General features: G+C 66.3%; 4 protein-coding genes across 4 annotated transcripts; 3 read left to right on the top strand and 1 right to left on the bottom strand.

Annotated features, from left to right (window-relative positions):
* Nucleotides 1-1,321: 1,321 nt before the first annotated feature.
* On the bottom strand, nucleotides 1,322-3,049 carry EMIHUDRAFT_121651 (hypothetical protein; the record flags this gene model as incomplete). The annotated part of the gene is made up of 3 exons (XM_005756678.1): nucleotides 1,322-1,495; nucleotides 1,679-1,715; nucleotides 2,397-3,049. The coding sequence occupies 3 exons, from the start codon at nucleotides 3,047-3,049 to the stop codon at nucleotides 1,322-1,324; spliced, it is 864 nt and encodes a 287-aa protein (XP_005756735.1).
* Nucleotides 3,050-3,475: 426 nt separating this feature from the next.
* EMIHUDRAFT_77518 (hypothetical protein) lies at nucleotides 3,476-4,306 on the top strand (the record flags this gene model as incomplete). The annotated part of the gene is made up of 1 exon (XM_005756677.1): nucleotides 3,476-4,306. One exon carries the CDS (start codon nucleotides 3,476-3,478, stop codon nucleotides 4,304-4,306), a length of 831 nt encoding a protein of 276 aa, XP_005756734.1.
* A 2,346-nt stretch (nucleotides 4,307-6,652) lies between these two features.
* EMIHUDRAFT_250610 (hypothetical protein) lies at nucleotides 6,653-8,604 on the top strand (the record flags this gene model as incomplete). Its single annotated transcript, XM_005756676.1, has 6 exons — nucleotides 6,653-6,778; nucleotides 6,860-7,297; nucleotides 7,362-7,656; nucleotides 7,733-8,236; nucleotides 8,277-8,423; nucleotides 8,501-8,604. 6 exons carry the CDS (start codon nucleotides 6,653-6,655, stop codon nucleotides 8,602-8,604), a joined length of 1,614 nt encoding a protein of 537 aa, XP_005756733.1.
* A 1,613-nt stretch (nucleotides 8,605-10,217) lies between these two features.
* Nucleotides 10,218-11,680, top strand: EMIHUDRAFT_250609 (hypothetical protein; the record flags this gene model as incomplete). Its single annotated transcript, XM_005756675.1, has 7 exons — nucleotides 10,218-10,330; nucleotides 10,360-10,509; nucleotides 10,609-10,900; nucleotides 10,980-11,018; nucleotides 11,093-11,161; nucleotides 11,232-11,492; nucleotides 11,573-11,680. The coding sequence occupies 7 exons, from the start codon at nucleotides 10,218-10,220 to the stop codon at nucleotides 11,678-11,680; spliced, it is 1,032 nt and encodes a 343-aa protein (XP_005756732.1).
* Between the last annotated feature and the right edge of the window lie 1,730 nt (nucleotides 11,681-13,410).

The following is a 13,410-nucleotide window of genomic DNA, read 5'->3' as shown; positions in this document are numbered from 1 at the left end:
GGCCTCGATGGCAACGTCGATCTCCGACCCCGCTGACTCCGCTTGCACTTGCACGCCTGAAGAATCGAACGCATCGTTTGATTCGCACCCACGGCTATATCTCGACGGCAACTCGGCCGTATCTCCTCGCCACCTGCTGTATCCGCCAAGTCAGCAGCAACCTGCGACGCGTTGATGGCACGAACGGTTTGGTTGAGGTCCTGCTCCGAGAGCGCTCGCCCGTTCCTGCACAGAGCAAGGCAAAGTTGTGATTGGTGCTTCACGAGGTGCAACCGGGATATGTGCCGGGGCATGGGCGAAATCCTGCGCAATCGAACGCTGTTGTGGCCAAGCCTCTGGACTGCAGACGCAAACCAAGACGACGAGCACGGGTTGCTGACTCGACCTTGTAAAACCTATTCATGCTGAAGCGATGAGCCGAAGCTGCAACTGCACGAACTGCTGCTCCTAGCTCTCAGGACCCGGAATCCGTTGGGACAGGACGAGCATGGCGCCTGCATAGGCATGCCAACGTGACTGCTTCTAGCCGTGCGCGGCCATAAGACTAGATAGAATGGAGGACAACGCGGCCCACTTCTCCGTTGTGCTCTCGGACAGAGAAATCTCTCGGTGAGGTGGCTTTCGGCTATTCCACGCACCCGGAAGGAGTACCAGTACCTGCCACTAGCGCAGGTGCTGACGTGCTTGAGGCGTCGCCGGTGCGCTGTCGGTGGAGGCAGCGGCGGAGGCAGCGGCTGCGGAGATAGCGGCGGCACCGTGGGTGGCGACGGCAAAGATGGCGGGCGAGGGAGCGACGGAGGAGCCGATGGCGGTGGCGGCGACTCGGGGGGGTGAGGCGGATGTAGTGGTGGCACTGGATTCAACGGCGGCGGCGGCGGAGGTGGAGGAGCAGGCGCCCTGCTGGGCGGATACGGCGGAGGCAGTGGTGGCGGCACCGGCGCCATCCCCGGTAGGTGTGGTGGGAGGGCAGGCGGTGCGGGTGGTGGGCTCGGGCGGCCATGAAAGTCGAAGATAGATAGGGCCTCGGCGGCGGTCACCACCTAGAGCGCACACCGCCCCTCGCGTGAGTCCACGCCGCACCGCGCCAGCGATGGAGCTCGGCATGCGTTTCGGTTGCGTTGACGTCGCACTCGCTGCCCTCATAGCACTGTGACTTGACGGCCGTCTTAATCTGGTCGCCAGTGACCTGCTGCCCGTCCGCGATGTAAAAGGTAATCGGACCATCCCTGCAGTGCCGGCCAGACGGACATAGGCACAGGGCTTACGTCTTCGCGTGAGGGAGCATGGGAACGCAGGGTGTAGTGTGCAACGTGGATCGCGGCTATCTCGGCATGACGCACTGCTGCAGGAGCTCGATTTCAGACTCCTCCGTGGCCCCCATGGCCGCCTGTTGGGCGCAAATGCCCGTGGTCAGAGACGGTGCGGCGATCTCGGAGAATCTCTCAGCCGGCCTCGCCTCCACGGTGTCGACGATGTTGCCGATGGTGGTGTCCTCCTAAGAGTAAACGCAGGAACCAACAAATAAGAGCAGTGGCAAGCCGGGGGTCCTGACGACCTCGTGAGTCGAAGCGCTTCGACACCAGGGCGTGCACTCGATGCGATGCAGCCGAATGTGTCTTCTCGAGTGCCAGTTGGAATAGCGGGATGTATATGCAGCATCTTGGGCGCCCTCCTTCACCTCGCTGACAGGCAGTTGGGCCTCGTAGTGGAGTGTGCTGGTCAAGGGCGGGAAGGGCGGTGTGCTCGGCGGTGGGGAGGGCGGCGGCGACGGAGGGGGGGGTGAAGGAGGAGGTGGCCACGGAGAAGGCGGCGGCGGCAGCGGCGGCGGCGCCGATGGTGGTGGTGGTAACGGCGGTGGCGATGAGGGAGGCGGTGGAGGAGCCTGTGGCTCTTCGGTGGGCACGGCTGGCGGGAAGGAAGGCGGTGGTGGAGAGGGCGGTGACGAGGGCGGCGGAGAGGGCGGCGGCGAAGGCGGTGGCGAGGGCGGCGGAGAGGGCGGCGGCGAGGGCGGCGGCGAGGGCGGCGGAGAGGGCGGCGGAGAGGGCGGCGGAGATGGGGGCGCGGCAGGAGGCGAGGAGGGCGGCGATGCTGGCGGCGACGAGGGCGGCGGCGAGGGCGGCGGAGAGGGCGGCGGAGAGGGCGGCGGCGAGGGTGGCGGCGAGGGCGGCGGCGAGGGCGGCGGCGAGGGCGGCGGAGAGGGCGGCGGAGAGGGCGGCGGAGAGGGCGGCGGAGAGGGCGGCGGAGAGGGCGGCGGAGATGGGGGCGGCGAGGGCGGCGGCGAGGGCGGCGGCGAGGGCGGCGGAGAGGGCGGCGGCGAGGGCGGCGGCAGCGGCGTCGGCGGCGGCGGTGAGGGGGATAGCGGCGGAGGCGATGCGCCCTGTGCCGACGGGCCGCACTCGGAGCAGCCGTTGCAGCCCCCCCAGGTGCACTTGTTATCCCAGTCTTGCGTCTTGTCCTCACAGAATGGCTTGCACACCGGCGCGGGGGAACACTCGGAGCAGCCGTTGCACCCCCCCCAGGTGCACTTGTTATCCCAGTCTTGCGTCTTGTCTTCACAAAACGGCTTGCACACCGGTGCACGGAGAGAGCACTCGGTGCAGCCCTTGCAGCCCTCCCAGGTGCACTTGTCATCCCATGCCTGCGTCTTGTCCTCACAAAACGGCTTGCACGCCGGCGCGGGAGAGCACTCGGTGCAGCCCTTGCAGCCCTCCCAGGTGCACTTGTCATCCCATGCCTGCGTCTTGTCCTCACAAAACGGCTTGCACTCGGACTCGGCGCCGCACTCGGTGCAGCCGCCGCAGCCGGCCCAGCTGCACCGGGCGTCCCAGGGTTGCGTCTTTGCTTCACAGAAGCCCTGGCATTGTGGCGGGCTTGCAGGCGGTGGTTGGACGTAGCATTCGCTGCAACTGTCGCAGCCATTCCAGGTGCAGAGCGACTCCCACGGGTCGGTCTTCTTCTCGCAGAAGGGATTGCACGCGCCATCCACCCCTCCAACGAGCTGCAGCAAAGCAAGGAGGGGCGCTGCCCGTGCGGCTCTCCTGCCCGGCATCGGACAGCGACCGACGAGAACACGGTCGTCGGTCCGACTCCATTCTCTTTTTCGAACTGATACCACCGGTGGTCAAAAGCCGCAACCCGCTCGCTCGGGCCTCCTCGTCGGGGGCTCGTGGGCCAGCGCCCCCCTCACGGGCGCGCTAGCCACCCCGGCCGGCGCACTCCTTGTCGCCCCCAAAGCCAAGAGCTTGGCGGCGGTGCCGCCCATCAATCAGCGCGGCGCGCGCCGCGTCGTCGAGGCCGGGTACCGAGGACCACTGCGCCGGCATGGCCGCCGCTTGGGCGTACGTGAGGGCGTCGGGCGTGCTGAACGCGTAGTCGGAGCCCATAACCCACTATAACCCACTACTACTCGAGAAAAAAAAGAATTCTGTCGTGCATGGACATGGTGGTGCTACTCGCTACGGCGCTGCAAGAGCCGATGCTGCTCCTCGCTCAGACTGCCGCACGCGCCGCCGGCCGGCACATGATCTCGAGGCTCGGAGCGTGTGTCGAGGCAACCAAACTGGACAGCGCCGACCTCGTCACTGCCGTAGATGCCGAGTGCCAGGAGATCGTCGAGCGGCACATCCGGGAGCGCTACCCGACGCACGCGCTCTTGGGCGAGGAGAGCGTTGCACCCGGCATTGAGGCGGCGATGGACGCGCTGCGAGTGAGCAGCGCCGCCTCCGAGTATCTTTGGATCATCGATCCGGTCGACGGCACGACCAATTTTGTCGCCGGACTGCCCCTCTGCGCGGTGTCGGTCGGTCTCACGCGGCGCGGCGAGCGGCTCGCGGGCGTGGTCTACGATCCGTTCCGCGACGAGCTCTTCAGCGCGTGGAGAGGCGAGGGCGCCACCCTCAACGGTGCGCCGATGCGGGCGAGCGGCTCAGCCTCCCTGAGCGAGGCTGTCCTCTGCGCCTGCGCGCCCCACAACCCGGCGGCGATGCGGCCGGCGCTGCGGTCCATCGAGGCGGTGATGCCCGTCGCCCGCTCGGTCCGCATCCTGGGGTCGGGCGTGCTCAACTTTGCGTGGGTGGCGTGCGGGCGGCTCGATGCCTACTGGGAGCCCGAGCTGGCGCCCTGGGACTCGGCGGCGGGCACGCTGCTCGTCGAGGAGGCGGGCGGGTGCGTCAGCGACATGGACGGCTCGCCGTATCGCCTTCGCACGCGCGCGGTGCTCGGAAGCGCTCCCGGCGTGCACGTTGAGCTGCAGCGGCTGCTTGAGGGCGCGCTCGCGACGAGGAGCGAGGATCTGGAGGGGGCCTAGAGATGTGAGAGCGGGAGGGAGCATGCATTGTAAATTCGCGGGGCGCGGCACCGGCAGTGCCCAAGCGAGTGCGCTGCGGCCTCGTAATAACGAAAACGCAAACACACACGCGGTCGAGGCCGCACAGTCCGGCTGAGTCCTGAGAGGAATGGGTCAGCCGGTCTCCCGCCTGCGACGAGCGGGTCGGCGAGGCCTTCCAGTGGGCGCGTTCCGCCGGCAGAGCTGCTCTAGCGCCTCCTCGCTGACGGTCACCGACCCGTCTGCGTCCACGCAAACGTCAACCCTCGCGAGCGCCTTGCCAGCACAAGGCCCTTGCACACACATGCCGTCATCGAGCCGGAAGAGCGCCGCGTGCCGAGTGCAGATCAGGTGCTCGCTGTTGGGAGCGAGAAAGGTGTCAGGAAACAAGTTGAGCGGACCGCCAGCATGCGGGCAGTGGTTTTCGAAGCAGCGGATGCCAGAATTAACGCCCACCACGAACAGATCAAGCCTGTGCGCCTCGCCATCCACACCCAGGCTCAGCGTCTCGCACTCGAGAGACTCGAGGTGAGCCGGCCGCCGGCTCAGCAGGCGGCGCCTCGGGCGGGTGCACAGGCGCCGGATCATGGAGGAATATCGCATGACATATACGTGTCGAGGCCGACGGTGGCGGCGGTGAGGGCGAAGCCGACGGCGGCGACGAGGGCGGGGCCGACGGTGGCGGCGGCGAGGGCGACGTATTGTGTGGTTCGGCCACAGCCTGGGGTCTGGCTCCCGGGAAACGTCAGTGACCCAAAAAGAAACCGTGCGATCGGTGCTGTATGAATGGTTGGGCAACTAAAACTCTTGAACAGCGCTTCATTCGAATGGCGTTCGCCTCGGACGGCCTGCCGCCGCCGGCGCACAACGCTGCCGCTGCCGAGGGCGCGGCGCGCGGCCGCGCGCAGCGGCCGATGATGGCCAGAGACCCGGCGTCAAGCGCCGACTCGACGGCGAGCTCGCGAGCGCGCGCGTCGGCGTCGACGACGCCAAAGGAGGCGACACCATTATGGTGGACGCCACGCACATGGCCGCTGCGGCGGCCGCCGGCACCGACAGCACCACGAAGCGCCTGCTGCACGTCGCGCTCGCGGCGCGCGACGGCACGCACATCCCTGACATCAAAAACAAGACGGCGCTCGTCACCGAGATACGCCAACTTGTCAAGAAGACACCAGGCTGCGAGGCGCAGCCGGCGAGCGCGATCAGCGTGCCCATCATCGGCACGTCGCGGGCCGTCTGCGTCGCCTTCAGCGGCGAGAGCGAGGCACGAGCCTTCCTCGAGCACCACGCCGGCGGTGGCGCCATACAGCTCCCAGCTCCGGATGACGTCACCATCCACTTCGTCGCTCTCGACGCCTCCGAGTGGGGCAGGCAGGCGGAGGCGCGCGAGCTCAAGGCGGCGACAGAGTCCGACGGCCTCCTCGCCATCCGCACGCGCGGCGCCATCAACACGGCCGCCCAGATCGAGCACTTCACTCCTCTGCTCGAGAAGCACTTCGGCAACGTCGTCTCCGTCCAGGAGGGATATCACTCTTTCCTCGGCATCAAGTCGGACGAGAAGGACGGCTCCCTCCTGTTCAAGGTCAAGAACGAGAACCTCGTCAGCGACCTCCCGCTCCTGCGCAACGTTTTCGCGAGCGGCGATGTCGGCGGACCCCTGCGCCTCGACGTGGGGTGCGTCAAGATCCTCGGCAACAAGCTCTGCCCCTCCTGCCGCGCGTTCGGGTCGACCAACGCCGACATCGTCCACGGCACGCTGTGCGAGGCGCAGGCTCTCAAGGCTCGGCGCGCTGCAGCGGCCGGCGTCGCCAAGAAGAGGGGCTTCCAGACTCTCCTCGCCGACAACAAGGTCGAGGTCGCGCGCGCGGCGGGCAAGGTCAAGGCGATCGCGGCGCGCGACGGGCTGGGCTTCTGCACGACCTTCAACCAGACCGGCCTCCCCTGCAAGATCAGCGCCCGCTGCCGCCACGCGCCGTGCGTCAACTACGAGGAGCTCCTCGGCACCGCTTTCAAGGGCACCGTCTACGAGCGGATGCCGAGCGCAGTTAGGCTCGCCTCAACCACCGCTCTGAGTCTGTTGTGGCCTTAAGTCTGTGCAGGCAGGTTGTGAGGGACACGATCCGTGCGTCAACATGATTAACTGACGGGTATGCATTGCCCATCCAGGGCTATCATCTGGACCTATCAACAGGCGCATGCGGCGCCGTGCTCAGGAGCTGCTGCTCCAACCTGTTCACACTTTCGTACGCACAGTAGGAGAGTCCGGGTGCCTCGTCTTCGGGTGGGGACGGACGAGTTGCACGGTCGCGTCGCACGGTCGCGCCCATGAACGGCCAGCGTCCAGCGCCGCTGCATCCGCCCGCCGCTACACCATCGCCACCATCTCCGGCGGTGCAGCCATCGCGCATTCGATCTCCAACGCTCCGACTCCGCCGCGCTGCGACGACGCTGGTTGGAGAAATGAATGAAACCCTCCCGGGGCTCAGAGCCCGTGCACGAGGGGCCACAGGCGTCTCACTGACGGAGATGCAGGGCCGCTTGAAAGACGCGGCCCAGCCAATCGCTGCCGCAACGCGAAGTGCGCTCATGGAGCCGGGCATCACGCTCGCGCTCTTTGGCGCAGCGCTTGCACTCATCCCACCTTTCATTGTGCTACTCGCTCCCTTCATGCTTCTGCTGCTTCCGCTGCTGCTTCCGCTGGGCACTACACTCTCGGCGATCGGTCTTCTGCGCGCCGCAACTGTGGCCAGCCTCTCACCGCCCAGACGCCCTCCCAGCGGCGCGTCCTCAAGCGCCGCCACCCTCTCGCCCTCGAGCGTGATGGATACTCCCCGTGGCAGCACAACCCCCGGCGATCCCGACGGCGGCTCGCTCTCCAGGCTGGGTGAGGTTACAGCTCAGCGCGGCGAAGCTCTGGTGATGCAGGTGGCGGGCGCACTCAAGGCGAGCGTGCACCGCGCCACCAATGAGGTGCTGAGTGAGCCAGACACTGTGAGGCACGAAGGATGTTTCCCACACCACGCACCGTGGATAGGTCAAGAGTGAGCTCGACATCCAGTTGGCCGCGCTTCAGGAGGAGCTACAGAGCTGGGTTGGCGCAAACTCCAACCTGCGGCCGCACGCCGAGGGCCAGATTGGCTGGCTGGCGCGCACCCAAGCGGCGGACGTGGCAAAAGAGCTCGACTGCACCGTGGACTTTCGGGAACTGTACGGCTCACTGCCGCCGGTGAACGAGCCCCTCACCATCGAGGCGATCGAGACGCTCCTGCCACTCCCGACGCCGGACGCGAACTGTTCGTGGCGCGCCCTCCGCTACCTGATCGTGCCGGGTCTCCGCCCAGCTGTTGTGCCCAGCGTGGTGCATGTCACGACGCGTCCACGACGCGTCCACGGCGTCTCCGATAGGCCTGTTGACAAAGTGGTACCCGATGTACATGGCGCAGCTGTGCTCCGACTTCAAGCGGCTCGGCTTGCGCTTCGTTTTCTCGGCCATCGACACTGACCAGTCCGTGCGCGAGAATGCGGGGCGGCTACGCCACGAGGTGTTGGAGCTCGCGGCGACGGCGGAGGGCGAGGGCCGCGTGGTGCTGCTCTGCCACTCCAAGGGCGGCTGCGACGCGACGGCCGCGCTGACGCTCTTCCCGGAGCTCCTGCCATGCATCGCAGCGGTCGTGACGATGCAGTCGCCGCACTCTGGTTCGGCGGTCGCTCACGACCTGGCGCACACCGAGGTGCAGCGCTCGATCGCCATGAGCGCCCTCGAGAAGTTGCTGCGTGGCTCAAAGCATGCGGTGCTGGACCTGTCATACGAGAACCGGCGCGCGTTCCTCGATCAGCACCCCTACCCGTCGGGGGCCGTGCCCACCATTTGCTTCGCATCCTGCGAGAAGCCGCCGCGTTCCCGCCGCGGTGAAGAATAGAGCCGCTCCACCGCGCGCGCTGTGAACAGGCGAGAAGCGGCCGTCCTCGCTTCTCAAGCCCACGATTGACTATTTGGCGCTGCGCTACGGCGAGTGGTCGGATGGATGCGTGTGTCAAGTCGACGCCACGCTACCGGGCTGCCGCGCCGTCTTCCTCGACGACATCGATCATTTTGGTCGATCACCGGCCACCCGGCGTGGTTGTGCTCCGCGCTCGCGATATTTCTGACGCGCCTCTCCCTCTGGCCGATAGGCCCAGCGTGGCGCTCATGGCCCGCCACCGACTCTTACGACCCGGCACGCCTATGGCTCACCGCCGTCTCTCTCGCGGTGACTGCGAATCCTAACAGATCCTAACGCGCCCCTCACCCTGTCATCAAAGCGCCCCACCCACGCCGCAAACGCACCGCCGGCCCAATTTGGCGGCTCGAGAATATGTGGATCGCGGTCGACAGCTATGGCGTGGCGGGCCCTTATTGTCGCCCGTTGTTGGTGTTCTGTGTCCTGCCCTTAAAAAAGCCTATCTCTCACTGTGCGAGCTGTGTGAGCTGTGAGGGTCCGCAAAAGCCAATTGAGAGGAGTAGGAAAGGCGGGAGAAGAAAGCCCGCGTGGCCGGTTCTTTTGCGGTGAGGTTTTGGTCATCCGTCAAAATATCTGAAGATCCTACTACGGGGTGTGGACCCTGAGTTGACCAGGGGTTGTGCGCTGGGCCCTCCTGCTCGGCTCCAGCCAGTAGACAAGTCTTGTCATCAACAGAGTAGAAGGATCTGACCTCGGGGCCGATGTGACCAAGCGCTGGTAGCGTGGTTTAACCTCAAACCCATGGTCTCACAGTGTGCCGGCAGTCGCCGAGCAGTGTCGCTCACACAAGCCGCAGCACAAGTGACTGAGGGCCAGTGAGGGCGAGCCCATCGCTGTCACAGCTGTGGCAGCCGCACAATAGGCTGTGTCAACTGTGCAGAGTGTGTGAGCAGCAGAGGAGCTGCTCTCCAGGCTTCTGTCGCAAAGAGCTGCATGCCACCGAAAGCGCTGTCGAGGTTCGCCGAGCGCGGCGCAGGTTGAGGGAAGCCGCCACCGACGAGCGCGTTGGACTTTTCACTCCGGACAAAGACGGGTACACGCACACGAGCCGCGGTCGTGTACCCGTCTTAGCGGCGAGGCGCGGGACCGTCTGTGGCGAAGTGGGTCGCGTCCCTCGATTTCCTCATTCACGGTCCGCTCCCTCTATAGGATTCTCCCCAAACCTTGCTCAGCTGATCCAGCCTGGGGGGAAGGCCAGCCCTGGGCAAAGAAACCAGCACCTCATTAGTCTTCCCTGAGCGTCACAGCTCGGTGATCGCGCCGGCCGGACACCACTGAGACGGCCGTTCCGGGCATTTGAACGCGACCTTCGGGGGCAAAGACATGGGCTCTATGGCTCAGACTGGACTCCTCTTGGTCCCTTCTGATGCCCTAGGCCACACCTGGGCCTTACTTGGAGCTCTAGGGGGTGGGCAGGGTTTGCCCCCCCCAACTGGCCCGAAGGACCTTAAAAAGCCTATCTTGAGCACTTGAGCACTTGATAGGGCCGATTCCTCATGGTACGGGACCCCTATCTCTCACTGTGCGAGCTGTGTGAGCTGTGAGGGTCCGCAAAAGCCAAGAGAGGAGTAGGAAAGGCGGGAGAAGAAGAGAAGAAAGCCCGCGTGGCCGGTTCTTTTGCGGTATTTCCCCGTTGCGTATCTCCTCGTATCTCCCCGCAGTTGGTGAGCGCCGACGACGTGTTGAAGGGTGTGGCCGAGACCGGCCCGAACTACACGCTTCTGCCCAAGCGGGAGCGGAAGGCAAAGCGGCGGCGGCGGCGGCGGTAAGCCGCCGAAGCGTCGGGCGAGAGCGCGAGCGAGGATGGCATGGATGGGCTCCACGAGGCGGCGGCGGCGACAGCCGGGGCCACAGGGAGGCCGAGCCGGGCGACGCGACGCAGCAGGTCGATGCGCGAGGCGTCGGACTCGGAGTGGGAGCTCATAGACGTCGGGGGCGAGACTGAGTACTGGGACACGCGAGTGGGGGGCGATGAGAACTACCTGGGCGAGGGCGCCTTCCGGTGGAGGCGGTGCGGGGCGAGCGGCGCAGCCAGTCCGGCGCTGTCGAGTACGAGATCAAATGGGAGGGCTACTCGTCGGACGAGAACACCTGGGAGGAGGCGGAGGACGTGTCTGCCGATCTCGTCGCGGAGTGGCACCGGGACGCGGCAGCGGCAGCGCGAGGCGAGACATGCACGAGGTGGAGGCCGGCGGAGCGGGGGGGGGGTGGCACGAGCTCCGGTGGCGTGGGCACAGCGGGTGAGAACACCACCGGAGCCGCGCGCCCAGGCTGCAGCAGGGTGCTGCGCAGCGCGTTGGCGGACGCACTGGCGGAGGAGTGGGGAGAGGAGGAGGCCCTGTTGGGCGACGAGGTGCCGCTCCTCTCGCCGCACGGGCCCGACCTTTCGAAGCAGCTGCGACATCTGCGCCGGCTGCTACGCGAGTTCCTTGCGGAGGAGGCGAAGGAGGGGACGGGCGTGCCGATGCAGTGCACCCCGACGGGCCAGCATCCGACCATGCGCTGGACGCCAGGCCCAGGGGGGGCGGGTGTGCTGACCGAGGGCGACTTTGAGGTGCTCTGCCGGATGGAGGTGTCGTTCACGCGCAAAGAAGGGCGAGTACTTTGCCTGCTACGACTTTGGCACGGCGATCACGCCGGATTCGGATCAGATGGTACGCATCGGGACGGTGGCGATGATCCGGCTGCTGGTGCGGTGCGCGGCAGCTTTCTGGCTTGCTACTCGAAGCTGAGCGAGTCGGAGGCGCGGAGACTGCGCGCCAAGGTTGCGGATCCGAGCGGCTTTTCGGGGCTCGAGATCGAGGACACTGGCTACGAATCGTTCGAGGAGCTGGTGGCGGCGTGTCGGGCGAGCGGGTGGGTCTTGGACGCTGCGGCACTCGACCGGCCGCTCTTTCCTGGAGTGGATGAGGACACGGGGCGCTTCCTCTTCAGTCACGGAGACGTTCGAGGTGGAGCGGATCTGCAAGAAGCTGGTCGACACCGGCATCAAGATAGGGATGCACAAGCACAAGGTGGGCGCCTGGAGCCTGCGCAAAGACGCCTCGGAGCAGCCGGCGGCCGCCGGCGACGGCGAGGTTGCGGCGCGCGTGTACCGTGCGGATCTGCGGACGCGCGATCTCGGCGCGTACTGGATGCGCCGAGAGGCGCTGCCGAGCGTTGAGGTGGGGCCGCCGAGCCGCGTGCCAAAGGTGGCGCGCGCGCGCGCGCGCGCGGCTTTGGCGTCGTGCCGGCGTCGTGCGAGGAGCACCGGGCGGCGGTCGGCAGCGTCGCGCTCGCCGAGGCCTGCGAGGCGGTGGCGACGGCGCTGCGAGAGTTGGCGGCGCGCATGTCGACCCCTGCTGAGTCCTGAGAAGCTGCCGTATTACGGCTTCAAGAAGCGGGCGCGCAAGCGCGGGGCGGCCGCCGAGCTGACTGAGTTGTGAGTACGAGGAGGCGCTCCGGACGAAGCGGCGGAATGTGAAGCGCACCGTCGAAGCAAATAGATTGTACCGGCCAAGCCCCGGCCGCGGGCCGGAGGACCAGCCTCGACAACAAAGTTATTCAATTATCCAGCTACCTTAAATAAATAGAGCAGACATCTCCCGGAGAGATGGGCGACGGACGAACCCAGCTAGGTAATTTTTCTCCTGCGCAAAAAAGTGAAGTCTTTCGAATTCTTTTGTTGCTTGCAGTCCCGTGCGCCGTGTTCAGCCAGAAAGAAAGAAAGAAAGCACGCGGCCAAGGGAGGGATGGGAGGACCGTGCCCAGTGTCGTGCGAGGGACGATTCTCAAAAAAATTCTTTGTGAACGCGCGGCCTTTGTGCGCGGCCTCGCTCAAACGCGCGCCTGCCGGGGCGGGGCGGTCAGGCCCTCCAAATTCCGGGCCGGAGCGTAGCGGAGTAATCTGCCCGTATTTCTTATCTCCCCGTATCTCCCGGTATCTCCGGCATCTCCCACTATACCGCCATGTCCCGCCATATCCCTCCCAAATCCCGCCGCGGAAAAAATTATAAAATCGCAAAAAAATTAACGCACCCAGGATGGGCAAGGGGCAGCTCGCCACCATCGGAGGACGCCATCGCGTGAGCTGAATTCCATCGCGCGAGCTGAATTTGGCGCATAATGATCGCCTTAACCGCCATCGCGGCGGCCGCCTCCTTTGGCCGCCCTCGACTGCTACCGCATGCGGCTCGGGCGTGCGTGGCGAGGCACCGCGCTGCGGCGATGGAGGAGGCGGCGGCAGACTGGAGCTTCTTGGACGCAGCATACCTGATCACGTGCCCTGACGACGACGGGAGCAACCCGAGGCTAGACCGCGTACTGCCGCTGCTGCGCCAGGTCGGGCTGGGAGACCTGGTCGAGGTTCGCAGCTTTGAGCGCGACGACGCTGACCGAATCCGCGGCTGCTACTCGAGCCACATCTCGGTGCTGCAGGAGGCGCAGCGGCGGGTGGAGGGGAAGCGGGAGTGCAATATCCTCGTGCTCGAGGACAACATCGACGTCTCGCCGCGCCTCTCGAGCGACACGCTCGCCGCAGTCCGCGAGTACGTCACGGACCCCGCTGCCGGTGAGCCGCGGTCTCGCTGCGTCTCACTGCGCTGCATCCCTCCCCGCCGCTCACCGCCGCCCCCCCCCCCGCCGCCAAGGCCCTCGCGACATGGTGCACCTGGCCTACATCATGTACGTGCCGGGGCTGCGGGTGCAGCGAGCCGCCACCGCCAAGGCGACGGTGAGGAGCCTCGTGCAGCCCTTCTCGGAGCCTCCCTGCAGGTGGAGCGAACGAGCGGCGCGAGGGAGCGGATCGTGCGGCTGCTGTGCACGCCCGACTCCGTGCTCGGTACCACCGCCTACCTCGTGACTCGCTCCGGCCTCGACGCGCTGCTGGCGGAGCACGCGCGGCACGGTGAGGGCACGGTGACGGAGGAGGGAGGGGGAGCTAGAGACGGAGGGCAGCTACAGGGAAAGTACAGGGAGGAGGAGGGAATGAGAGGAGGAGGACGGGCGGGAGAGAGAAGGGGCCCCTCACACTACGCCTCTGTGCCAGCCCTCCCTTCAAGCCCTCTCTCCAAGCCGTCGGTGCAATAATCTCCTCTACTGCAG

This window comes from Emiliania huxleyi (assembly GCF_000372725.1).
Source record: "Emiliania huxleyi CCMP1516 unplaced genomic scaffold EMIHUscaffold_955, whole genome shotgun sequence".
Lineage (NCBI taxonomy): Eukaryota > Haptophyta > Isochrysidales > Noelaerhabdaceae > Emiliania > Emiliania huxleyi.
This window is presented reverse-complemented; position numbering and strand designations above follow the sequence as displayed.